Source organism: Mastigoproctus giganteus, chromosome 9 (assembly GCF_048544385.1).
Source record: "Mastigoproctus giganteus isolate SK-2022 chromosome 9, ASM4854438v1, whole genome shotgun sequence".
Taxonomy (NCBI): Eukaryota; Metazoa; Arthropoda; class Arachnida; order Uropygi; family Thelyphonidae; genus Mastigoproctus; species Mastigoproctus giganteus.
The window spans coordinates 53,155,286-53,182,352 of NC_143583.1; the positions used below are offsets into that span (position 1 = coordinate 53,155,286).

Consider the following 27,067-nt stretch of genomic DNA (forward strand, 5'->3'; position numbering starts at 1 on the left):
CATGCGCAATTGTTAGCAAAAATACAAGATACTTTTCTCATTAGCATTAGCATTAGCATTAGTAGAGGCATTTGATGCAAGAAAGCAAGCTTATGCAGCATCAGCCAAAAAAAAAAAAATAATAATAATAAATAAATAAATAAAAAATATCCACTTCCCTCTGTTCGTTCGAAATACCCCTGTCCAGCTGAGCCTTAAACATATTTAGGCTATCAACTTCCACGACAAGAAATGGAAGTCTATTCCACCAACCAACCACCCGCTGGCTAAAGGCAAATTCCCTCACGTGTATCCTACATCTGTCTTTTCTCAATTTGAATTTATGCCCTCTCAGGTGATTGTTCTGAGCAAGAGGAAGAATCCCATCAGCATTGAGCATGCTCAAACCATTCAAGACTTTATACACCTCTATCAGATCACTTCGCTGGTCCTTGTCCGCAGACACTGTAATTTGCAAAACTTAAGCCTTTCTTCGTAAGAGCACCCTTTGTTCCATTCACTAATCTTGTTGCCCTTCTCTGAACTCGTTCCAGCATCTCTACATCCCTCTTGAAATGAGGCCTCCAGACCTTTATACAGTACTCTAGATGTGGCCTGACCATTGCCTTATACAAGGGAATAATCACCTCCTTAACCCTGCTAGAAAAATTCCTATACATCATCGACAATACATCATGAGCTACTCTTGCAGCCCGTCTGCACACTGCTCAGAAAACTTCATATCTGCCTGCACAACCACCCCCAGGTCCCTTTCATTCTCTACCACTGTCAGTGTAGTACCACAGAGTTCATACGTTGCTCTGGGGTTGATGTTTCCCATATGCAGTACTTTACATTTGTCAATGTTAAACTTCATTTTCCACCTCTCAGCCCATCTGGTCAACCTTTCCAGATACTGTTGCAGTAGCATAGTGTCAGTAGTGTCCTTAATAACCCTGCCAAACTTCGTATCGTCTGCAAACTTGGACATTAAGCTTCATATACTATCATCAATATCATTTATAAATACAGAAAACAATCATGGACCCAATACTGAACCCTGAGGGACTCAGGGTTCAGTATTGGGTCCATTATTGTTTGAAATAACATGAAAACATAAAATGAAATAACATTAGTCCACGATGAACAGTGTCCATTGATTACCACTCTCTGTCTTCTCCCCCTCAACCACCCCTTTATCCATAGCAGCAATTTGCCTCCAGTGCCACACTGCTCCATTTGTGCAGCAGTCTTCCATGTGCAACAGTATCAAAAGACTTTCTAAGATTCAAGTATATAATATCAAAGTTATTCCCTGCATCCAGTTCTTTTGTGACTGCCTCATAGTATCCAATCAAATTGGTCAGGCAAGACTTCCCCTTAAAAAAACCATGCTGTGTCTTAACTATTATTGCGGTCTTCTCTAGATGATCCTGCAATGCTTCTTTAACCAGTGCCACCATTAATTTTTCAGGAACAAAAGCTAAACTAATAGGTCTATAATTACGTCTGTCGCCCTTTGATCCTCCTTTGTGAATTTGGGTCACATTTGCACATCTCCAGTCCATGGTTACCTCCCCTGAGTCCAAGGAAGCTCTCATAATTATAGCTAAGGGTTTGCTTACTTCCTTTGCTGCCTCCTTTAATATAACTGGATAGATCCCATCCACCCCCGGTGCCTTTCTTCTATTTATCTTCAACAATTTCTCCTCCACTTTACTCTCGGTTATTACAAGATTCTCTAGCTTACTGCCAGAGTTGAATAGCTCTTCATGTATGAATGTTGATGCAAAATATTCATTGAGTTTGTTAGCTACCTGAGCAGGATCATCAACAGTTGACCCATCGATATCAAGTGGACCAATGTGATTCATCCCCTTCCTTCTAGAGTTTACATAAGTAAAGAACTCTTTGCTGTTTTTCTTTGCATCCCTTGCAAAAGATTTCTCGTAATCTGCCTTCGCCTGCCTAACGTCCTTTGTAACTTGGTTACAGATCAACTTGTATCTATCATAGGCTTCTGTGTCATGTGTTAATTTGTATGTATCCATGCATTTTTCTTCTCTGCCACATGTCACATTAGTTGATCTGACATCCACGTAGGCCTAAACCTTGAACAATATTTCTTAGTTGGTATATAAAGCCTAGTAGCTTCCAAGATAAGTACTTTGAATGCTTCCCATTTTGAATTTGCTGTAACATCATCAGTTGGTCCCACTGTATAGAATTTAAATACTGTCTCAGTCCATCGTAGTCGACTTTACGAAAGCAATAACCCTTCCCTTTACGCCTAATGGTAGTTACCTCTTTGAGTAAATCCCAATTCAGCACACTGTGATCACTGCCACTTAGTGGTTCCTTTATCTGCAGATTCTTAATGCCTGAAGAATCACTACTGATAATCAAATCAAGAGTATTACTCCCTCTAGTTGCCTCCCGAACATGCTGATTTAGAAAACAATCATCCAATAAATCCACAAAAGCCTTGCTAATGTGTGAATGACCAGCCCCAAATTCCAGTCAATATCTGGGAAATTAAAATCCCCCATTATAAGACTCTCTGATTTACTGGCCTACTCTATTTCCCTGTACAGTTTCTTATTATACTCATCAGAGTCATTAGGCCTATAACACACTCCTACTATCATTTTTGATCTCCCAGTGCTTAGGTGAAACCAAACTGACTCAACACTGCACTGTCCACCGATGTCAACTGGCTGCACTTCCTTGGATTTTATGTGTTTCATAACTAATAGAATAACCCCTCCTCCCTTCCTACCCTGTCTATCCTTTCTGTAGACATTGTACTCCCCAAATTGCAGTTCTGCATTCCTTATATCTGTGTGACACCAGGTCTCTGAAATCCCCACAATATCTGCCTTTGATGTTTTGAGCAATACCTCAAATTCATCAAAATTATTTACTAAACTCCTAGCATTGGTGTACACGCAAGTATACCTGCACCTGTTCTTTTTCTTAGCTACCCTAACACAACCCATGTGTTTATTTGTACCCCAATGATTCCCAGCAGTCTCTGAAATACCATGCATCTTATTTTCCAGGCCGCGGCTCATTCCAATAGAAGCAGTGCAAGAATCACTTTCACCTCTGCCAGTGGCTACTGTTAATCTATTAGTCCTTGTATCCCCCCAATCTAGCAGTTTTCCGTCCCACCTAACAATGCCTCGATAGCATCAGCAAACATTCTTGCACCCTTTCTATTTACGTTTATCCCATCCCCGTAGAAGGGATGGGATACTCATAATATAGGAATCTCTAATTAATTTTATCTCTTGCCTTAGACACAATATCAAGAGATAACAATTGATACTCTCGAGGTACCCGAAAATTGTACTGTCCTAAGAATGCCCCTGACCCCACATAGGCTTAAATCTGTCATTGAACGCGTGCATTTCTGAACTAAAAAATCAAACTTACTTGGTAGCTTCAACAAACTTGTCGAGGAACTCTGAATAAATTGACCTTTGGACATAAATCCTGCTAAGAGAGAGACACACTTGTCCTTGATTGTAAAAACTCCCTCTGAAATATATATAAAAAAAATATTTCTTTGCATATTAAAACTTGCTTTGTTGGTGCTTTATGATTTTAATTCTTAAGTATGAAGGGGTGTAGGTATAAAAAAAAGAAAGAAAAGTGTCCAATCTTTTACTAAGAAGTTACCCGTAATATCCTGAAGACAAGAAATTGGGTGGCTGTGTACCAACCACCATAATCTTGGTTTAAATTAATATTTCAATCACGAATGTAATCATGAATTATGAATCACACTTCAATTACTAATTGCTTTAGAATAACTAACCACTTGAATGGATCATAATACTCTATTATTAATTAAATGATCATTTGCTAATATACTATTAGTTCAAAGCGCAGTATCAAAATATTACAGCTAATAAAATTGATAAATATCTTACTTTATCAAGTTGGGAATGCATTTCTTCAGATCAACATCGGGAAATATAATAGCAGCATTCTTTCCACCCATCTGAAGAGAGAATGAGAGAAGAGATTGAATTAAATTCATGATACACCTTTTCATTTCAAGCAATATACTATCACGAAATCCATATTATTAGAAGGAGATCAATATAAATCAGGTTTATCTTATATACGTGGTCCAAGACAATCATCAGTAGATGCTCCATCTTTAAACTAATTGAAATGAATTCCCCCATTCATTTTTCCAAAATGAATTCACTCATTTTTAATCTAGTGTAAAGTTGGTAATTGAATCTCCCAAAGATCGAAATGTATTAACCGCTGCACAACAGGATCTTCTCTTAGAATACATTTCCACCTGTTAGAGAGTTAACTTCAAAAATTCTTAAAAATCTGATCCTTTTTTTCGTATTTTCCACAGTCAATATTTTAAACTTGTGATTCTGCGTACTGAGATATGTAATTGATTTTCTTTTTAGACTTGGCAATTTTATTTTGACTTCGATCTGTATGCTTTCTATATTTATATATTAACTCATAAATTTTAATGCAAATTCTAATTAATGTTCGAATTCTAAAATTTAAACAATCGAAATGACATTCTGTCCTAGTCCAACCACTAATATTAGGCTTTTCAGCAGAAGCCAAATTACGGACCCCTATGAGGATCCCACTCACAACAGTCACTAGAGTCCCAGGCCGAGTTAAAAGAATTATTAACATTTAACTGAATAGACTTTTCCTAATCTTCCAGAAGAACTTGAAGAAGCTAGCAGCACACTAAAATTCAAGGACACACAATATGGATTAGAAGTGCAATAATGCATGCTTTATTAACCAGCTTAATTTAAGGGGTTTGAGTTTTGTTCTGGGTAAAACGCATTCTAAACAAAAGAAGCGAGTCAACGAAAACCCTAACGATGCCCCGCCCACTTCAATTGGAACTTAGTACACCGAACCTGATATGGTAAGTATTCTTCACGAATATAGGTCAATAACCTTAGTGATTTTATATACAGGGTGTTTCAGTTAAACGTTTCAGAACTTCTAAGAGGGGTAGGGTACATCCTGACAACTCGAAATCATATAGCAATGTGGGGTCGGAAATGCTTTCCTGAAGCGGTGTTGTACACAGAAGCACCATAAAGAAAAGAGACCGTAAGTGAGAAATCGTTTTAATAATACATGAAAAGAAGCAAAAGGTACATGGATTAAAGTAAGTGTTCGAAGTTTCTTCCACGGGCTACAATGCACGCTTCACATCTCCGACGCATGGACATCCGAACATTCTGGAATACTCCAGGCGAATTTCGAATTTCTTCGGCAGCTACTGCGATTCTTGCAACCAGCTCCTCAGCATTGTCAACAGGAGTGTCATAAACTAGCGATTTCATATTACCCCAGAAATAAAAATCAAGACATGATAGGTCGGGTGACCGAGCAGGCCAACGCACGGGACCACCACGTCCACTGTTGGATGTCACATTTGGTCAACAGCTCCCACTGTTGACCAAATGTGACATCCAGGTAGTTACGAACATCTCCGCTATAATGGGCAGGGGCTCCATCGTGTTGGAACCACATTGTCTGTTGCGTCGATGCAGAAATCTGTTCATCTCTCAAAAGTTGTGGCAATACTTGCTGCAGAAAGATCAAGTAGATAGGTCCGGTTAGACGACACGGTAACAGGTAAGGTCCGATGAGGTGATCTCCCATAATACCGGCCCATACATTGACCGAAAATCGAATCTGTGCTGCACGACGTCGTATTGCATGCGGGTTCTCGACCGCCCAGATATGGTCGTTATGCGTGTTGAAAATTCCTTCCCTTGTGAAGGAATTTTCACGGTCATATGAAATCGCTAGTTTATGACACCCCTGTTGACAATGCTGAGGAGCTGGTTGCAAGAATCGCAGTAGCTGCCGAAGAAATTCGAAATTCGCCTGGAGTATTCCAGAATGTTCGGATGTCCATGCGTCGGAGATGTGAGGCGTGCATTGTAGCCCGTGGAAGAAACTTCGAACACTTACTTTAATCCATGTACCTTTTGCTTCTTTTCATGTATTATTAAAACGATTTCTCACTTACGGTCTCTTTTCTTTATGGTGCTTCTGTGTACAACACCGCTTCAGGAAAGCATTTCCGACCCCACATTGCTATATGATTTCGAGTTGTCAGGATGTACCCTACCCCTCTTAGAAGTTCTGAAACGTTTAACTGAAACACCCTGTAGGCTGTTTGCGATGGTTTCCTCATTGCCTTCGGGCATGTGTGGGTGGGTACATAATAGTCATATCTGTCCAAGATTGATTTTCCTGTTTCCGGAAAGGAAAAACCAGAGAATATCTCACGGGGGAAACCCACGCCTTCGATCAAAACTGGCTAACTTAAACCCGAGTGAAATCCTGTCAAAATTTTCTCTACTTTAAGACGGGATTCGAAAGCGTTCTAAATGGATGTAAAATGACTAAGCCATGTACTGAAATAGAGGTCACACTGAGTTTACCAAAATTAATATTGAAAGAATCTCCTCCCCGAATCATGTTATTGCTCCCATAACAACAAATATTGGACACATTCATTATTCATTGACAATTAATGTAGAAATCAAGAACGTTTTAATATTAGTACTGGAAAATGATGCAAGAAAGCAAGCAAATACAGCATCATTCAAAAAAAACATACAACTTCCCGCATCTCCTATCCATCCCCTCCAATAGTGTCTAGTCCTTCCTTAAATTTATTCAAGCTATCCACTTCCACACAAAAATAACAGATGGAAGTTTGTTCCAACAATCGATCACCTGCTGGCTGAATGCAAACCTCCGCACATCTATCCAGCAGCCATCCTTCCTCAATTTGAATTTATGCCCCGTCATGTGAGTGTGGCCTGAGAAAGAGGAAAAATGCCATCAACATTGAGCTTGCTCAAGCCATTCAAACAGGCAAATCAGATCGTCTCGCAGGTGACTAGTCTCCAGAAGCTGCAACTTACAAAACTGATGCCGTCTTTTGTAAGCGCATCCCTTTTTTCCCCTTGCTACTTCACGTTTCCCATCGTTGCAGCCATCTTTGGCATTTATTTGACAAATGCTAAAGATGGCTGAATTTTATTTCAATAAGTTTAGACTAGGATATTACTAAGCCCTGAACAAGCTTACACAGCGGTGATATTTTGGTCTTCAATGTTATTTTTAAATATCAAAGTTTATTGTATTGTAAGATATCAAATAAATAAAAATCGATATATTGAAAGACATTTCACCTCGAGAGATAACTTCTTCACTTTGGCAGCAGTAACTTCCCCAATATGTATTCCAGTCCTAGTACTTCCAGTAAAAGAAATGGCTGCAACATCAGGATGGGAGATTAAGGCTTCCCCAGCTTTATGACCATAACCAAATATAAAATTTACAACTCCGGGTGGAAGCCCTGAAACAGAATTTGTAATTAAAATGAAATATCTCGAAAAAATATATAAAAACATTAAAATAATATAAAATATAAAATATAATATGAAAATTAAAACGTTTTTAACGCCTGCCGATGACTCTTAAATGTAAAACATGTTAAATATGCTAGCAGAAGGACACATAAATCCTGCTACAGAATTTTCATTTGAATGCAGTTTTTAATTTATAATAAAATTTTAAAGCTACCTTCACATTTTGAAAAATCGCACTGTTATATGATAACAAAGTATCTTAAGTTCATCGAAGTGGTTGGAAAGAACTGAAAATCTCAAGAAATTTAAAAGAACAAAAATTCTCAGATGGATTGAGAGGTGGCAACTGAAGTTTAACATTGACAAATGTAAAGTTCTACATATGGGGAAACAGCAACCCCAGAGCAACGTATCAACTCTGTGGTACTACACTGACAGTTGTAGAGAATGAAAGGGACCTGGGGATGGTTGTGAAGGCAGATATGAAGTTTTCTGAGCAGAGCAGACTGCAAGAATAGCTCATGGTGTCAATGATATGCAGGAATATTTATAGCAGGGATAAGGAGGTGATTATCCCCTTGTCAGGGGATAATCACCTCCCCTTGAGTACTATATACAGGTCTGAAGGCCTCATTTTAACAAGGATGTATAGATGCTTGAACGAATAAGAGAAGAGCAACAAGATTAGCGAATGGAACAAAGGGTTGCGCTTACGAAGAAAGGCTTAAGTTTTGTAAATTGCAGTATCTGGAGAGTAAGCACCTGCAAGGCGATGTGATTGAGGTGTATAATGATTACCGTGTGTTCTAGCATTATCCCAAAGTATCAATGGCTCCTTCCATCTGCCAGGGATTGTTATTGTTGTTATAATAGGGTGTTAAGCGCATTACCGACACATTACTCCTTGAATATTGTCTGTAAATTGCGTGTATGTTCTGTGGTAGATTTTCTGTTTGTTGGAAGAAAAACTCACAACGGCGAAAGCGATTCAATCTTTTTATCGGTTTTCAGAAGGTAGTTCGGCCTTTTGGTATTATTATTATTATTATTATTATTAGTAGTAGTAGTAGCATTTTGTACATTGTGATATCGGGTTTCTATCTTGGTTACTTTCTAGTACACTGCACGAGGAGCGTATTTGTTTTGATGATCTACTAATCTACTTCATGGGTTGGCTTTTTTTCCCATTCTTGGTTGTTACCAGGTCAGGAAGCACTTCTTGTTGGTTGTTTGGATGATCTTGCCTTTTGTCCATCAGTTTGTCCATCCTCTTCCACCAGACACTATCCGCAACTTTTCGAGTTGACGTTTTTGTCTGAACAAGAGACTTTTTTTCTGCGTCTTCTGCGCCAAATTCGATGCAGAATGTTCAATATTAATATTTTTCACCTTCAACCAGCTATGGAAGTTGATCCTTTCAGCTTTGCCATTCAGTGGTTGGTGTTAATTGTTTGGTGCGACACCAGATGGCGCCATTACCTTCTTCGATCGTCATTTCGATCTTCAGATACATAGGTGGCTTGAATCGACTTTGGCGATTTTCGTTCGCTCTCGATTTATTTATTTTTTCCTGCAGCAGATCCGCTGGACTGATCGTGCTCCTTTTATTTATTTTTATAAATTTTATGGTTTTAATTTTTGCTGGGTTGGTAGATTTTGGTAGTGTTTTAGGCGCATTAGGAACTTAGGCTGTATTGGACCCTATACAGTATGACATAATGTATGTCCTCAAATTTTGTGTTCTCTTGCCGATTTGCGATTTCCTGGATGAAATTCTGCACTTTTCAAGAGGAAAGGAATGTAAACCTCGGTTGAGGCTGACTAACTCAGCCCGGTTGTGAAAAAAACCTATAAAAATTCTCGCATCATTGATGGGAATCGAACTCAAGTGTTTTCTGTAGAGGGGACGTCGATTCTCCAGACTGTGCTACCAGGAGGGCATATTGATGACTTCATTCTTGTGTTCTGTACAAAATGAAAACTTTCCAATGAATAGGCACTTGTGCATATGTTAAGAACTGGCTGAAGGTAGACAGAAACCTCGATCAGCAAAATCGGATAATTTAATAAAAAAAAGACGGTGAAGTTTTGAAATATTTGTATTTCATCCGTATTTCCCTATTTTTATTTTTAGATAAAGAAGAAGGATTCTTCCATTCTAACAATGTAATGGGTATTGTTATAAAGACAGAAGGAACGTATTCATTTGTTGCTTATGTATCAATTAAGCCAATCGTTGGTCATTGGTGTAATTCGTTTGTTGAATTCGCTTAACAATCGAAGTTGGTCACTACAGTTCTATAATTCAATAGGAACAGCTCGAAACTTTAGTAGATTAATATAAAAGTTGTAAAGTACATATCTCAAGGCAAGGAAGATCGTATAAATAATAGCATTAAATATGGCACCGCTTAGAAAATTGTTATCAGGTAAATATTTTCAAGAGATTTTATTAATATCGAAACCAGTATCGGAAAATGTTAACAAGAGTGTTCCTTTCCTTTCCTTTCGTTAATCTGGTATCGGCACTTTCAAACGAAAACACTTTTATTATTACGTTCCAACATTTTTCATTAATTTGGCTTTCCGTTACATACCTTGTCTACTGTCTATTTGATACCAATTAAATCCCCTTCTTAACGATATTTCTGCCATTGTGTCTTACAGCTATATGTCCCTGTATAATATCAAATTCGGGTTCAAAGGGTTCACTTGCAGAGGAAAATGAAGATGATTTGAGTAACGACAAAGAAGTTTCTGGTATTCCTGCGCCTCTTGCAGCAAATCAGGTAGAATTAGAAGAAGTCCTCGAAGATGCTGAAGAAATCATTACCAATCCTTCATACGTCAACGAAAATGATATAGAGGCTGAAAATCCGGGGAATCCTGAAATGGATGCTATACCTCTAGATGCTGAACAAGTTGCTGCGGTTCCTGAGAACGGGGTGGAAAATGAAGAAGCTGTAGTAGATAACCAGGGAATATTACCACCTGTTCCTCCAAACAGATCCGTCGTATTTGCCGAAGATATTGCCACTGTACACATCTTTCAGTAAGTATTCATAGAGTCTTTTTGCTAGTAATGAATATAAAAAATGGCTTCGGGGAAAATGATTTTGAGATGATTTCCACTGTAATCAATTCACTCAGTGTGCGCGTGCGAGTGTAGGTGTGAGCTGTGTATATGCGTATTTCTGGAGTACAACAAAAGTTCAAATTTAAATCCAAAATATGTACAATTTTCTAGCAGAAGAGCGCTTCAAAATCTCTGAGCTCCTTAGAGACCAAAACTTGATTGAACTAACCGCGTTTTGGCAATTATTTTCCTTCAAATGAAAATCGTCCCAGAGGCTATTTGTGAAAGCCGTTAAAAACTATATTTTGTGTTACAACAATGCTAAACTTCCGCATATAGAGGAACACTTCTGTCGAAGATATCCTAAATTTTGGCACAGAAAAAGCAGAGATGCAGACCATGTGCCAAACCCAACAGTGAAATCGATATTCAAGGTAAATGAATCATTATTAGATTGGTGCGTTAAGCGCCAAAGTCACTAAAGATACGAGGCGTGATGTTTTGTGTGCTTAATTGAATGCAGTCTTCGGTTGGCTCGCTGTTTGGCAAAAAACCTGACTGGCCATCAGACAAAATCATGCAACCTCGTAAAACCGAATAACTGAGTCAATTTGTGATTTTTTTTCACAAAACAAATTCCATATAAAAATATGGAATTTTCCATTGTATTTATTTGTATTGCAATAATTAATTAGAATTAAAATAATGATTTACTTTAATATTGAATTTATTTTAATTATTAACATTTATTATCATTATCATTATATTATGATTATTTTATTAATCATAATCATATATTAAATATATAGCACTTGAAAATACAGTGCGTCACTGATATCCTCGGTGTAGAAGGACAATCATAGCCACTGAGAATAATTCATTATTTTAAAAAATTTTAAAAAATTTTTATGAGCTTAGAAAGAATCCTCCTTTTACAAATTCAATCCACATATTAGCTTTCCCTCTCATAATTAATTTCGCAAGCATTTAATTACGTGCAATTTGTTTTTCAGATATGAAGATCGGGATTTCGAAGTATTTGAACTGTTAGCCAAGGACAGGAAAAAGAGAATGAAGTTGAAAAGGAAAATGGCCGACATTCACCTCTATAATACTGGCAAAAGAATGCCCAAAGTTGCAGACTACAAAGACTGCATAGTGACAAGGGATGGGCTAAAACATAAGTCTTCGGCTACGGCATGGGAAAGATTGGCTTTTGCAATCAAGTTAAGGAGGTGGAAATGCTAAGGAACATTAGCTTTTTTTTATTCTGGCTGGCGAGCAAGAATATCAAAATTCATTTTAGTCAAATGAGCATCTTTTCTGCTTGCTCGCTCCTATTCCGACATCGTATTTATATTGTATGTAGTCGTATCTAAATTCAACCGGACAGAAGAATCACGTGTGCAAGATTAGTTATTACTTGTTATTGAATTTCATTTTATTATATTTATGTTATCTATAGTTTTAGTTTTAGTTTTATCGTTTTGGCTTGGGAGAACGCATGTCCAAATTGTATTGACAACTGAGTATATCTACTGCGTCTCCCAAAAATATTATTTTTAGTAATCTCAATGTTGGCGCTATATAGTCATGGTCAAGGTCTGTTGATTCACTGAGAAGATCAAAGATGGCTCTGATATGTTTAGGAAAGTATTCGACAAGTCTTAAAAACCTGTGATGGCAACATCCGAATGAAAAACGCTGTGGAAAATTGAAGATCTCTGGGAGAAATGGCTGGTGGAAATGAAACATCTCTGAACTCTTATAAAATCGAATATCTTAATGAAAAGCTGTGAAATTTCGACAGTTTTCATATCTTATTGACAAATACGAACTTCTGAAGTGTTTCAAGCAATAACATCAAAGTGATAGGCACTTATTAAGACTGCTGCTTCTGATCCTGCTTTGCTGAAATTGAAGATCTCTGGGAGAAATGGCTGGTGGAAATGAAACATCTCTGAACTCTTATAAAATCGAATATCTTAATGAAAAGCTGTGAAATTCCGACAGTTTTCATATCTTATTGACAAATATGAACAAAGTGTTTCAAGCAATAACATCAAAGTGATAGGCACTTATTAAGACTGCTGCTTCTGATCCTGCTTTTGCTGAAATTTGATGGTACCTTATGCATCGCAATTTTATGAATCTGGACGAACCTTACATCATAATTTGATGAATGTGGACTTCTAATGTGTTCATTTCAAGTACACTCTATCAAAGTGATAGGCACTTATTAAGACTTCTGCTCCTGCCTTTGCTGAAACTTGATCTTACCTCTTATACTTCAATTTGATGATTCTCTTCAGGCACGATGTGCATGAAACGAAACGAAGATAAATAAAATGATCGTCATTTTGGAGGGAGAAAAGCTTTCGAAACTCTCATTGAGAAAAAGTTCTCATTGCTCCTTAATGGAATAGGATCGCTCATTCAAAACTTATGACATTTCAGGCACTTTCTATATCTTATTGACGACTGCTGCTGCTTCGACTGCTAATAATAAACATAACCCTTACAGCCATAAAGGGCTCAATTATAAAATAGGCGTAACTAGCTGACATCGTTAGCGAACAATTTATTATAAATTTCAGGAAATGCTGCTGAAATTAAAGGTTTGTGACCTCAACAGAAGATAAGACTGAATATAGATTTGCGTACATTTGGCGAGTTACGTAATTTATTCTTCGATTATTGCCTAAGACTGTTTTTTCTAGATAAATCATAGCTGTACTGTTAATGCACTGAGCATAACAATTACGCCTGTTCATGTGCTCCTGATAAAAGAGGCCAACCCTGGTAGGAAGAATAGTCAGGCAACATCTAAAATGATGCTGGAAATGCGTCATCTCCGATTTCATGAAGAAGTTGGTCAACGAGTGACATAATGAACCTTTATTGTATCACCTGTAGGTGCGATACGGTTGTAAAATTATTCAACAGGTTTCTGGACAGTTGTTCCCACAGTGGACTGTTGTGGGTCCTTATCTTCATAGGAGTGTAAAGAGACACAGAAATCTGAAGAGGACACGCTCCTTGCCCTGAATGTAATCTACCAGAGTACAAGCTGCCGGCTTTATTGAAGCAATGTGTTCCAATAATACAACACGAGATTTGTAATATAAGCTGATGACGGAGCTATTATGGGGCGAAAATGAGGCTCAATTATCAAATGGAGCACAGGTGAGTGAAGCCATGGGCCTATCGTAGATACGATGAATAAAAGATTTGACAAGGTGAACGTGGGCCCTATTAGAGTTGGAAATCAAGCATCATGAAGAGATAGAATTTAGTGAAGCAGTGGGCCATATAATAAATATTGTGGAGTTGAAAGCTAATGAGGCGTGCCCTACTAAAAAATGAAATATGGCTCGTTAAAGATTTCATATACATTTTATGGAAGAAATGGGCCCACACTGGTATGGAGATATGGATGTATTAAGCGGTTAGGTGCCGCAATGGGCCCCTTCTAGATATAACGCAATAAACGCAATGGGCCCCTTCTAGATATAACGCAATAAACGCAATGGGCCCCTTCTAGATATAACGATGAGATAAGCCAGCAAGCTGAAGGGGCCCTTCTGAAATAGAGTTTAAATAAGGAAACAATGGGTACAAGTATACATCTTGCAAACAATGGGCCCCCCCTTCTAACTATAGTGAATGTAACAGAGGAAAGATAAAGGGGGGGCTTATCGGGACAGCAGTGGGGGGGTCATTAAGAACAGAAGAATATTTTGTATTTCTTTACTTTCGGGTGTCCTCAAGAGATATGCTTCAACAAGCTGAAGGGAGAGCCCTCTCTGGGGACTGAAGTAGGGTGTACATCACCTAAACTATGAGCAAATGAGTACGATGAGTTGACAAGCTGAAGGGGCAATAGAAGCAATAGGCCCTGTATACATCAACTAAACTATGAGCAAATGACTACGATGAGTTGCCAAGCTGAAGGGGCAATAGAAGCAATAGGCCCTGTATACATCAACTAAACTATGAGCAAATGACTACAATGAGTTGACAAGCTGAAGGGGCAATAGAAGCAATAGGCCCTGTATACATCAACTAAACTATGAGCAAATGACTACAATGAGTTGACAAGCTGAAGGGGCAATAGAAGCAATAGGCCCTGTATACATCAACTAAACTATGAGCAAATGACTACGATGAGTTGACAAGCTGAAGGGGCAATAGAAGCAATAGGCCCTGTATACATCAACTAAACTATGAGCAAATGACTACGATGAGTTGACAAGCTGAAGGGGCAATAGAAGCAATAGGCCCTGTATACATCAACTAAACTATGAGCAAATGACTACGATGAGTTGACAAGCTGAAGGGGCAATAGAAGCAATAGGCCCTGTATACATCAACTAAACTATGAGCAAATGACTACGATGAGTTGACAAGCTGAAGGGGCAATAGAAGCAATAGGCCCTGTATACATCAACTAAACTATGAGCAAATGACTACAATGAGTTGACAAGCTGAAGGGGCAATAGAAGCAATAGGCCCTGTATACATCAACTAAACTATGAGCAAATGACTACGATGAGTTGACAAGCTGAAGGGGCAATAGAAGCAATAGGCCCTGTATACATCAAATAAACTATGAGCAAATGACTACAATGAGTTGACAAGCTGAAGGGGCAATAGAAGCAATAGGCTCTGTATACATCAACTAAACTATGAGCAAATGACTACGATGAGTTGACAAGCTGAAGGGGCAATAGAAGCAATAGGCCCTGTATACATCAAATAAACTATGAGCAAATGACTACAATGAGTTGACAAGCTGAAGGGGCAATAGAAGCAATAGGCCCCTCTAAATATAATGAACGTGTAGTTTTACACGTGCGATTTATATTAGATCATTTATTTAAAATACAATAAGAAATTCTTTGTATTTCTTTTCTTTTGAGTGTCTTCAAGAATGAAAAATGCATTGTAGTGTATTATCTAGTTTTAAATAAAATAGTTAAAATAATATTTTCTTCATTTCATGAATCACTGAGAGAAATATTCAAGACATTTCCCAACCTGAAAATATATTCACTCTTGCTTAATTGTATGCACAAAAATCCTCCTTCTGTCAACCGTATTTTCCCCCAACTCCAGTGCGAAACTGAGTTTCCAATCTCTCTTTTCTGCTTTCTCTTTCAAATTATTTTCCTACAGATCACCAGTCCAATGAGGGTGAATTTCTGCGTAACTGGTTCTTCCTCCACGAACTTGATTCCGTTTCATCATTTCCAAGAGGGGTTGCTATAACTGAGAAATGACACTTCGACATTTTGCGGCCTACTTACCAAAAGAGCCCTTATTCTGTTTTCACCTTGTCACAGACTTAATAAGCATAGAGAAATGTTAAAGAAACTGAAATTACTTATTAAATCAAATTTGGATGGCTAACAAACTGTGGCAGCACATGATGCTCATGTATTGTGCTCTAATTTTCAATTTCTTCATCAGGTCAGAGCAGATTTAAATGGAAACTGTTTCTAAGATCACTTTGAATATTTAAAATATGTTTATATGTTTGCATATTTTGGTGTTTAAAACGTTTTTATTGGTGTTATTCCAAAAATATTTAAAGGAAAAACTGTCGCGCGAAAGAGTTAAGAGAATTTATTGCAGTTCAATTTATCTTCTATTAGAAAAACTTTAATGAAATTTTGCACGGAGCTTCACCTTAGCTCTATACTAGAGGAAATACTTTCAAACCTCTGAAAATTGCAGTAGTTTTTCCAGGATAGTGGAAAATATGAACATGTGATCAAGGAAATTTTCTCAAGTAATAAACGGGATAATGTGAACATATTGTGTAGCAGGAGTGGCTTACTGAATTTGTGATGTGATCTACTTTTTTCCTTCAAAATGTGCCGCGATCTACCATCCCAAAAATTATATTGCACAAGGTGGACAAATCGAGGGATGACTGTATATTTAAAATTCGTCGTGACGACAGAAATTAAATCCGCGATCGACTCGTTGGCCACCCCTCCTGTATAGCATCTCATTGGAAAGCTAAGGAATTTAGAAACAGAAATATTAAGGTTTTAAGATACAAAAAGACTTTCGGAAACTGGGAAATGCGTTAGTTAATTCGAGTTAATTCGAAAACGCATCTGGTTTCAAGTCCCATGGTTTTTACAGATTGAACGTAATTCTTTTCTTTACAAAGAAACTCTGAGGCTGGAAACGAGTTGTACACATTTATGAAAACATTCTTTAACTTGGACATGTTATCAGATCTTTTGATAAACACTACACATAAATATTTATTCGGTATTTACACCAACTACAGATGTTGTATTTAGTCGTGAACTCTTCAGTGTAAAAAATTATATATCCTGCTTTAGTCATCACAGACCAATATTTTCAGTAACAATAAAATAATTTCCCTCCTAATGATATTTATTCATCGAATAGGAGAAGAGGGATCCGGGTTACGTGTATTACGTAACAAATACAGAAATACACTGGTGTGCAAAACCTAAGGACCAACACTATTTCTAACGGTTACAATCATAAAATCTTTACTTAAGGTAATCTTTACTGATGAGAGGAGATTCAGTGTTAGCAGCGATTCCAGAGGTCAGCTAACCTGGCGAGAGGTTGGCACACGGTATCACCCCGCAAACATCACTGAAAGGGATCGATATGGCGGTCGAGGTGGTTTCGTCTGAGGAGGCGTTATATTGGATTGACCTACATGACTGAAGATACTGGAAGGCGGTGGTACTGTAACCGGTGCATGCTACTGTGCTGAGGTAATCCTTTCCCACGTGCGTCTGTTCCGAGGTGCTGTTGGCCCCGAGTTCGAGTTTAAGGATGATAACGCCACATCCTATCGCACTGCAGCCGTTGATATGCTTTCGGAAAGTGAGGACATTGTTTGTATGAATTGGCCTGCCCGTTCGACGATCTAAATCCCATCGAACACATATGGGACGCTTTGGGGAGACGCCTAGCGTCACGTGCACATCGACCAGAAAATGTTCAGCAACTGAAGATGGCGCTGAAAGAGGAATAGACGATGTTACCGCAAGAACTTATCAACAACATTGTTCTAAGTATGGACAGGCGGTGCAAAGCCTTCATCGATATTAGGGGTGGCCATATCTCCTACGTAAACTATGTAGGCAGATATTGTTGAGATATCAGAGACGTGGTGTCACACAGATATAAGGAATGCAGAACTGGAATTTGAGGAGTACAATGTGTACAGGAAGGATAGCTGGATAGGAAGAGGGGAGGGGTTATTCTATTAGTTATGAAACACATAAAATCCAAGGAAATGCAGCCAGTTGACATCGGTGGACAGTGCAATGTCGAGTCAGTTTGGTTTGACCTAAGCACTGGGAGATCAATTGAGAGTAGGAGTGTGTTATAGGCCTAAAGACTCTGATGAGTATAATAAGAAACTGTACAGGGAAATAGAGTGGGCCACTAAATCAGAGAGTCTTATAACGGGATATTTTAATTAACCGGATATTGACTGGAATTTGTGGGTTTGTCACTCACACAGTAGCGAGGCTTTTGTGGATTTATTGGATGATTGTTTTCTAAATAAGCATGTTCGGGAGGCAACTAGAGGGGGTAATACTCTTGATGTGATTATCAGTAATGATTGGAAATCCACACTGGTATGGAGATATGGATGTATTAAGTATGGATGTACTAGGTATTTCAGTGCTGTAAACGGACTGAAACAGATTCAATATCTGTAGTTCACATTACCGAAGCAATAACCCCCCCCACCACCACCCGCACAGTCTTCAAGAAAAATTGAACAAACAATGAATCCACAAGGGGCCCTTTTTCCGACTATAGTGAGTCACTCTATGAACGCAATGGGCCCCTTCTAGATAAGCCAGCCGATGAGATAAGCCAGAAAGCTGAAGGGGCCCTTCTGGCGACTGAAATAGAGTTTAAATAAGGAAACAATGGGTACAAGTATACATCTTGCAAACAATGCCCCCCCCCCCTCTAACTACAGTGAATGTAATAGCGGAAAGATGAAGGGGCCCTTTTCGGGACAGCAGTGGGGGGTCATTAAGAACAGAAGAATATTTTGTATTTCTTTACTTTTGGGTGTCCTCAAGAGATATTGAAGCTTCAACAAGCTGAAGGGAGAGCCCTCTCTGGGGACTGAAGTAGAGTGTACATCACGTAAACTATGAGCAAATGACTACGATGAGTTGACAAGCTGAAGGGGCAATAGAAGCAATAGGCCCCTCTAAATATAATGAACGTGTAGTTTTACACGTGTGATTTATATCAGACCATTTGTTTAAAATACAATAAGAAATTCTTTGTATTTCTTTTCTTTTGAGTGTCTTCAAGAATGACAAATACATTGTAGTGTATTATCTAGTATTAAATAAAATATTTAAAATAATATTTTCTTCATTTCATGAATCACTGAGAGAAATTTTCAAGACGTTTCCTAACCTGAAAGTATATTCACCCTTGCTTAATTTTAAGCTGAAAAATCCTCCTTCTGTCAATCGTGTTTCCCCCCAACTCCAACGAGAAACTGAGTTTCCAACTCTCTCTTTTCTGCTTTCTATTTCAAATTATTTTCCTACAGATCACCAGTCCAATGAGGGTGAATTTCTGCGTGGCTGGTTCTTCCTCCACGAACTTGATGCCGTTTCATCATTTCCAAGAGGGGTTGCTATAACTGAGAAATGACACTTCCACATTTTGTGGCCTACTTACCAAAAGAGCCCTTATTCTGTTTTCTCCTTGTCACAGACTTAATAAGCATAGAGAAATGTTAAAGAAACTGAAATTACTTACTAAATCAAATTTGGATGGCTAACAAACTGTGGCAGCACATGATGCTCATGTATTGTGCTCTAATTTTCAATTTCTCCATCAGATCAGAGCAGATTTAAATAGAAACTGTTTCTAAGATCAGTTTGAATATTTTAAACATTTTTATGTTTGCATATTTTGACGTTAAAAACGTTTTTACTGGCGCTATTGAAAAATTTTGTAACGAAAAACCTTCACGCGAAAAGAGTTACGAAAATTTATTCCAGTTTAATTGATCTTCTACTGGACCAAATTTAATGAATTTTGCACGAAGCTTCATCTGAGCTCTATACTAGAGGAAATACTTTCAAACCTCTGAAACTTGCAGTAGTTTTTCCAGGATAGTGGAAAATATGAACATGTGATCAAGGAAATTTTTCATGTAATAATCGGGATAATGTGAACATACTGTATAGCATTTCATTGTAAAGCTAAGGGATTTAGAAACAGAAAAATTAAGATTTTAAGATACAAAAAGACTTTCGGAAACTGGGAAATGCGTTAATTCAAACACGCATCTGGTTTCAAATCCCCTGGTGTTTTCAGATTGAACGTAATTCTTTTCTTTACAAAGAAAGTCTGAGGCTGAAAAAGAGTTGTACACATTTATGAAATCATTCTTTAACTTGGACATATTATAAATCTTTTGATAAATAGTACACATAATGGAAAGAGTTATTTACACCAACTACAGATGTTGTATTTAGTTGTGAACGCTTCAATGTAAAAAATTTATATATCCTGCTTTAGTCATCACAGACCAATACTTTCAGTAACCAATATGTAATCTTTCTAAACATTAAAATAATTTGCCTCCTAATTATATTTATTTAGCCAACGTAACAAATACAAAAATACAGTGGTGTGCAAAACTTAAGGGCCAACACTATTTCTAAAGGTTACAACCACAAAATCTTTACTTAAGGTACTCTTTACTGATAACAGTAGATTCAGTCTCAGCAGCGATTCTGGATGTCAGCTAATCTGGCGAGAGGATGGCACACGGTATCACCCCGCAAATATCACTGAAAGGGATCGATATGGCGGTCGAGGTGTTCTCGTCTGAGGAGGCGTTATCTTGGATGGACGTACACAACTCCAGATACTGGAAGGCGTTACTGTAATCGGTGCATGCTACTGTACTGTACTTAGATAATCCTTCCACATGTGCGTCTGTTGAGTGCCATTGGCCCAGATTTCGTGTTTATGGATGATAATGCCACACACCATCGCAATGCAGCTGTTGCTATGCCTTCGGAAAGTGAGGACATTGTTAGTATGGATTGTCCTGCCCGTTCAATCGATCTAAATTCCATCGAAAACATATGGGACGCTCTTGGAAGACGCCTAGCGCCTTGTCCATACCCATCAGAAAATGTTTAGCAGACGAAGAAGTTGTGCTGACAGAAGAATGGACGATGTTACCACAAGAACTTATCAACAACATTGTTCTAAGTATGGGCAGGCGGTGCAAAGTCTACATCGACATTAGAGGTGGCCATATCTCCTACTGAGGACCACCTCTTCCCTTTGTTCCATCTTTGGCAGTGATGCACTTTATCATGGTAGCCAGTGTTATGTTGCCATTTTTGAATAAAGTCCCTCTGTACCGTTTTGTTTCCATTGTTGTTTCCTTCATCATTTCTGTACCTCACGAAGTTCCTTTGGTATGCTTTACCCATATCCAGGCCACTCCTATGAGAAGCTACAGGTAAACACCTGACTGGTCCTTAAATTTTTGACACCAGTGTACGTAACAGAAGCTTGTTTTACTGTGGTAAAACAAACTTCAGTTTATATGTGGTCACGCGCTATATTTATCTAACACGACCACGCGGTTCCATTCCTGATTTCCATATGTAATGTATTTATTTAAATAAAATAAATGTAACAAGGCATAATATTTTAAGATTCTATATCTATATAATATCGGTGTAGATACACCATAGACAACTCTTAAAAAAAAACCACGACCGTAGTGTAGAAGGCACCCACCGATAAAAAGCCAACTAGCTTTGAGACGGTCCGTCTGGGTGGTGGCGCCCACTGAGAATAAATAACAATAGTCTTCTCTATTAGTGAAGCGTTATTTATTCGGGGTAGTGTAATATTTGGCAACTCATTTTGAAGGATGAGCACAATATGAGATACAGATGAAATGATGCCTTTCACACTAATCGTAGTTTTTCTTTGAGAGTTGTCTGCGGTGTATCTCCACCGGTATTATATAGATATCTTAACGTATTTATGTATTCATAGCTGAGGAAGAGGCACACACTGTGTCGAAAGCTTTTGTAAGCATTTTATTTTATTTTATCAAAAGAAGTGAGCGCAGCGAGCAGGGGGCGGAGCCCCCCAGTTATTATTAATAAAATAAAAACATTGTTATATTATAACGCCTGCCGATGACTCTTAAATGTAAAACATGTTTAATATGCTAGCGGCAGGACACATTAGAACCTGATACAAATTTTTTTTTTTTTAGTTACTACTACAATGTTGTTAAGTACTATACAAACAAATTAACATATACTATCATGAATTAAATTTTATATATCTTATTTAGAAATTATACAAGGAACGAGGGAATGATGACAGCAGTGGGGAAGATGGATTGCAAATTTGTAACACATGCGACATAGCCGATATCATTCCTGATGAGGTAGAACATGGGTTGAAGAAAATGAAGAATCAGAAAGCCCTGCGGGAAGATGAAGTTACTGTAGAGTTGTTAAAATTGGGAGGAAGAGACATGACACAAACTTCACAAAGTGCATTAGAAAAGGTGTGACGCCTAAGGAGTGGAATAATGCAATAGTTTTGCTGCATAAGAAAGGAGATAGGCGTCACACCTTTTCTAATGCATTCTGTGAAGTTTTTGTGTCATGTCTCTTCTTCCCAATTTTAAAATATAGACCAATTATTGACCAATATAGACCAATTAGTTTGTTATCCCACATCTATAAGTTGTTCACAAGGGGTGAACAAGTTGCTCACTAACAGATTCCTTGATGAGAATCAACTGAAAGAGCAAGCTGGCTTTAGGACAGGATTCTCAACTAAGGATCACCTTCACGTAATATCACAGCTAATGGAGAAAGCAAATGAATATAAAACACCATTATGCCTGGCATTTGTGGATTATGAAAAGGCATTTGACTCCATACAGCATAAGGCAATGTTTTGGATACTGGAAAGACAAGGCATAGATACTCCATATATTATGATTTTGAAGAAAATATATGAGAGTGCTACATCCTTTATTAGAGTAGACAAAGACAGTAGGAAATTTAAAATCGAGAAAGGAGTTCGACAAGGAGACACAATATCTCCGAAGTTGTTTACTGCTGCCCTTGAGGAAACTTTCAGAAGATTGGACTGGTCGCAGAAAGGAGTCAATGTGAATGGACAGTACCCCAACCATTTACGATTTGCAGATGACATTGTGGTCATAAGCCAAAACCTCAAAGAATTAGAGGAAAATCTTAATCGGTTATGCAGAGTTAGTAAGGATTTTGGACTAAAGATGAATATAGCTAAAACAAAAGTAATGATGAACAAGTATACCACAGAAAGGGTTATAATGATTGAAGGAGCAGTAATTGAAAAGATGGATGCATATACTTATCTCGGACACGCTTTCATGGTAAGAGACAATGAACAAGATTCTAGACGGAATAATCTACCAAGACAGTCCTGATCATGACACTGAAGTACACAGAAACGTCATCACTGAGAATCAGGGCTACTCGCCCTCGGCCACAGAAGAGGAGGTTGCATTAGCCATAAATAAAATCAAAAATGGAAAAGTTCCCGGACTGGACCTCATCGAGGGGGAGTCCATCAAGCACCTTTGGTCTGTTGCACCCGATGTTCTAGTATAACTGTTCAACACGTGTCTTAATGAAGGCTCCTTTCCTACACGTTGGAAACACGCCAACTTCAGGCTTTTACCCAAGGATCCAAATCGTCCCACTGGTGCAGCCAAAGCATACCTTCCAATTACTCTATTGCCAATATTAGGAAAAGTATTTGAGAGGTTACTTCTCATCCGTCTTCAGTCTGTCTATGAAACCAAAGGACTCGCCTCTACACTCCAGTTTGGCTTCAAGCAGGGGTGCTCAACTATTGATGCACTCTGAAAATCACTCAGAGAGGTAGAACATGGGTTGAAAATCACTCAGCTGGCAGATAATTCTGATGCCCGTTACGTACTGGCGGTTTTTATAGATTTTAAGGGAGCTTTTGACACTGTGGTGGCCAGGGATCTTGCGGCGAGCCATAATCTCTGGCTGCTCCCTCAGCATCTTCAAATGTCTTACAGATTATTTCTATAACAGAAAAGTTACCATGAAAACAAAATTTCATAGTATCACCCGTCAACTCACCAGAGGCTGCCCGCAAGGCTCTGTTCTGGGGCCAGCTGTTTGGAATATGATTCTAGATGAATGGCTCCTGCAGGACTTCCCCCACACCACACAGCTCTCATATGCGGATGACCTGGTTATCGTTGTTGAGGACCCTACTCGTGCAGCTATTGAGACCAGAGCCAACACAGTCTTAAATGCCCTGTCGGTTTGGGCTGAAGAGAATAAGCTGTAAATCTCTACAGATAAAAGCAGAACCATGCTTCACAAAGGCCGTCTTGACATCAACACACCACCAACCATTCGTTATAAAGGACATGCACTCAAGAATCAACGTTCATTCAAATATTTAGGCATCACCCTAGATGATCGTAGAACTTTCATGCTACATCTAAAGTCCATGAAAGAGAAGGCCAAAAATTATATCAATATGCTTGCTCGCTTCACCCGCAAAGACTGGGGTCTTAAGGAACCTGCACTCCACCTTCTTTATTCAGCTGTTTTTGTATCGTTCGTAACATAAGGCGCTGCCGTTTGGTTCCATCATTTGTTCATCATCAGCACTAGGAACGTTATTCTGCAGATACAACGGTTGATGTTATTAAAAATGACTCAGGCTTGTAGAACGACCTCAACAGCAGCACTACAAGTATTAACAGGTTGTATCCTCCTTGACCTCCAAGTGGCCTTCACAGCGCTTTCACATGGCATCAGAAAGAACAAAGAAACTGAATTCCTAGGGATAAAAACTATTGTCGATGCAGATCCGAAACAAGAACTCCGGCGTACTTGGCAGGAACTTGTTTCCCTCTGGCAAATCCGTTGGGATGATTCCACCAAAGGCTGTAGTACCAAGCTGATTCTACCTAGTGTCTCCTACCTCAACAAACAAAGACTCGGCTAGTTCTTCCTTAATGTACACGCTACCTTTCTTCTGACAGAACATGGGTCATTCAAAAGGCAACTTCAGGACTTTGGGCTTGTAAACCATACCCATTGTGTTTGTGGAGAACTGGAGGACTAGCACCATGTAATGCACTCATGTAACATCTACCTGGACCTACCCAATCAACTGTTATTGGATATAAATTAAATCACACTCAGTCCGGAAAGCAACCTGTTAAAATCAAAAGAAGCGTTTTTAGCTTCAGCAGTCTTCAAAAGGCGTTGGTATCATCTCTCCACGTCTGATCCCACAACATAGACATCCCTACCAGTCGTTCCTGAAACCGCTATGATCTCTCCTCGTATATGCTCTTCTCTCATCACCAGCCACTTTCAGAACTCAATGAACATCTAACTGGACCTCTTCCGCGTTGGAATGACGGAACTGAACTGATATATATCAAACTCAGACACTTCCCGTTGCGCCTACCCAACTTTGCAGACGCCCTTATTCTGCAAGCTGTCTTCCTTTCCCTGGCCTTCGGTGGGCTCCCAGACCAGGGACGATTCCTACTTCTCCCTTCCCACCTCTTCTTTCCCCTGGAGGATGCCTTCTTTCCTCCCTCATCCTCCTCCTTTTGCCTACTTTGACTTCACCATTTCTACTCTCTTCCCTTTTTTTTTTGGTCTCCGTGCAGAAAGCTCAGGCGACCCTGGCGGAGATCAGCCAGAGTATCAAGTGGTGGTGGCGGGCAACGTAGGGTTCCACTAGGGACCCTGCGGCCAAGTAGCCAGAGACACAACAACAGAACATAACACAATACTGCATAAACCAGACGCTACACTTTTTTCTGGCTTATGCAGTAGTTCTGCATTCCATCACAGAGTACATACGGCGCAGATGTGGGAAACCACAGGTGGCACCTAACCCTAAATACTATGCCACTATGCCATTTATCTCGGACAAGTCATTAGCTGTAATATTTATAAATAAATGGAAGTCAAGAGAAGAATAAATTTTGGATGGATAGCATTCAGGAAATATAGTCACATACTGAAGAGCAATATCCCAGTTTGCCTGTAACGTAAAATAATGAACCAATGTATACTCCCCACCATGACTTATGGAAGTGAAACTTGGGCACTCACCAAAAGATTGGAAGAGAAGCTGAGAACTACACAGCGAAGAATGGAACGAATTATACTGGGAATCAGACTGTTAGATAAGAAGAGAAACACATGGATTAGGCAGCAAACTCAAGAAAAGGACATTCTTATCAAAACTAAAGAACTAAAATGGTCTTGGGCAGGACACATAGCTCGAAGACATGATGACAGATGGACTAAGAAAATAACAGAATGGTACCCAACAGGAGCTAGAAGAAAACCTGGAAGACAACAACGGAGATGGATAGATGAAATTCACGAGTTCGTGGGTAGTAAATGGATGGCCATTGCACAAAACAGAAGGAACTGGAAAGTTGCTGGAGAGGCTTTCATCCTGCAGCGGATTTAAAATGGCTGATGATCATGATGATAAATTATTTTCATGTTAGTTCAAAAATATACATACACAATCTATAAAGAAGGGGAAGGTGCGTGCACAGAAGGTACACATTTAATTTCAGGGAACGTAATAGAAAAAAAAAAAAAAAAATTGGGAAATGATTATCTAAAACTGCGATTCTTAACCATTACGAAGTTTATTTCTTACTTATTTGTCCTCTTATCGATTTTCTGCAATTTGTCACGTAGAAAGGCGAACCATATATCATTACAAAGCTTATCACTGATGACAGAATTATAATATTAACCAGAATTGGAAAAACCAAATTTCAATTATGAAATTACATGATTGCATTGGAACCGTGACTCGAAAGACAGGCTATGTCATCTTCAATCAATACTCAATGTCTCCCAAAAGAGGGAGAGATTGAGTATTGATTGAAGTAGGGGAATGAAAGAATACGCGATACGAAATTATAACAAGGATGAGTGAAATTGCAGGCGACTATATTCATGTTATAGTGATCATTGAGCAAATATCGAAAAAATATATCTGCTCAGTAAAAACCTCAACCTGCTACCTGCGTAGCAAAAGAAAATAAAATCTAACTGTTTCGCCAACGCATAGCTTGTAAATTGTGAATAAATTGGCAAATTTCTATGCAGCTTTCCTTACAATTAAAATTTGATAAATCACCTTACTGCTGACAAAACATATTTGGACTGATTCTGACACTGAGAAGAGTATAGATTAAAAATTACAAGAAAGGGGCAAGGATTATATATATATGTATATATATATATATGAAATATGAAAACGAAGAATTGGAAGGAAAAAAAAATATAGGAAAAACAGTACGTGTACCTGAATGCGCCAAGCAGCAAAACAGGATACATGTATATAAATAAGTGTCACAAATGAAAGTAAAATAAAATAAAAATAAATATAGATGGAGAAGTTATTAATTACAAAATGCCGAGCCTAGTTGATGAGAAAAAAGAGAGAAAGAATGTTAAGA

At 38.5% G+C, this 27,067-nt stretch overlaps 1 protein-coding gene across 1 annotated transcript in view; it reads right to left on the reverse strand.

The window, feature by feature from the left end:
* LOC150080225 (2-aminomuconic semialdehyde dehydrogenase-like) overlaps nt 1–27,067 on the reverse strand; it is a 49,405-nt gene that overhangs the window by 7,151 nt on the left and 15,187 nt on the right. Inside the window, exons 4-6 of the mRNA XM_090380986.1 lie at nt 7,209–7,375; nt 3,918–3,988; nt 3,418–3,522 (exon numbers count right to left, since the gene is read on the reverse strand). Of these exons, the coding sequence (XP_090237112.1) occupies nt 3,418–3,522; nt 3,918–3,988; nt 7,209–7,375 (343 nt within the window). The remainder of the gene's footprint in view (nt 1–3,417; nt 3,523–3,917; nt 3,989–7,208; nt 7,376–27,067) is intronic.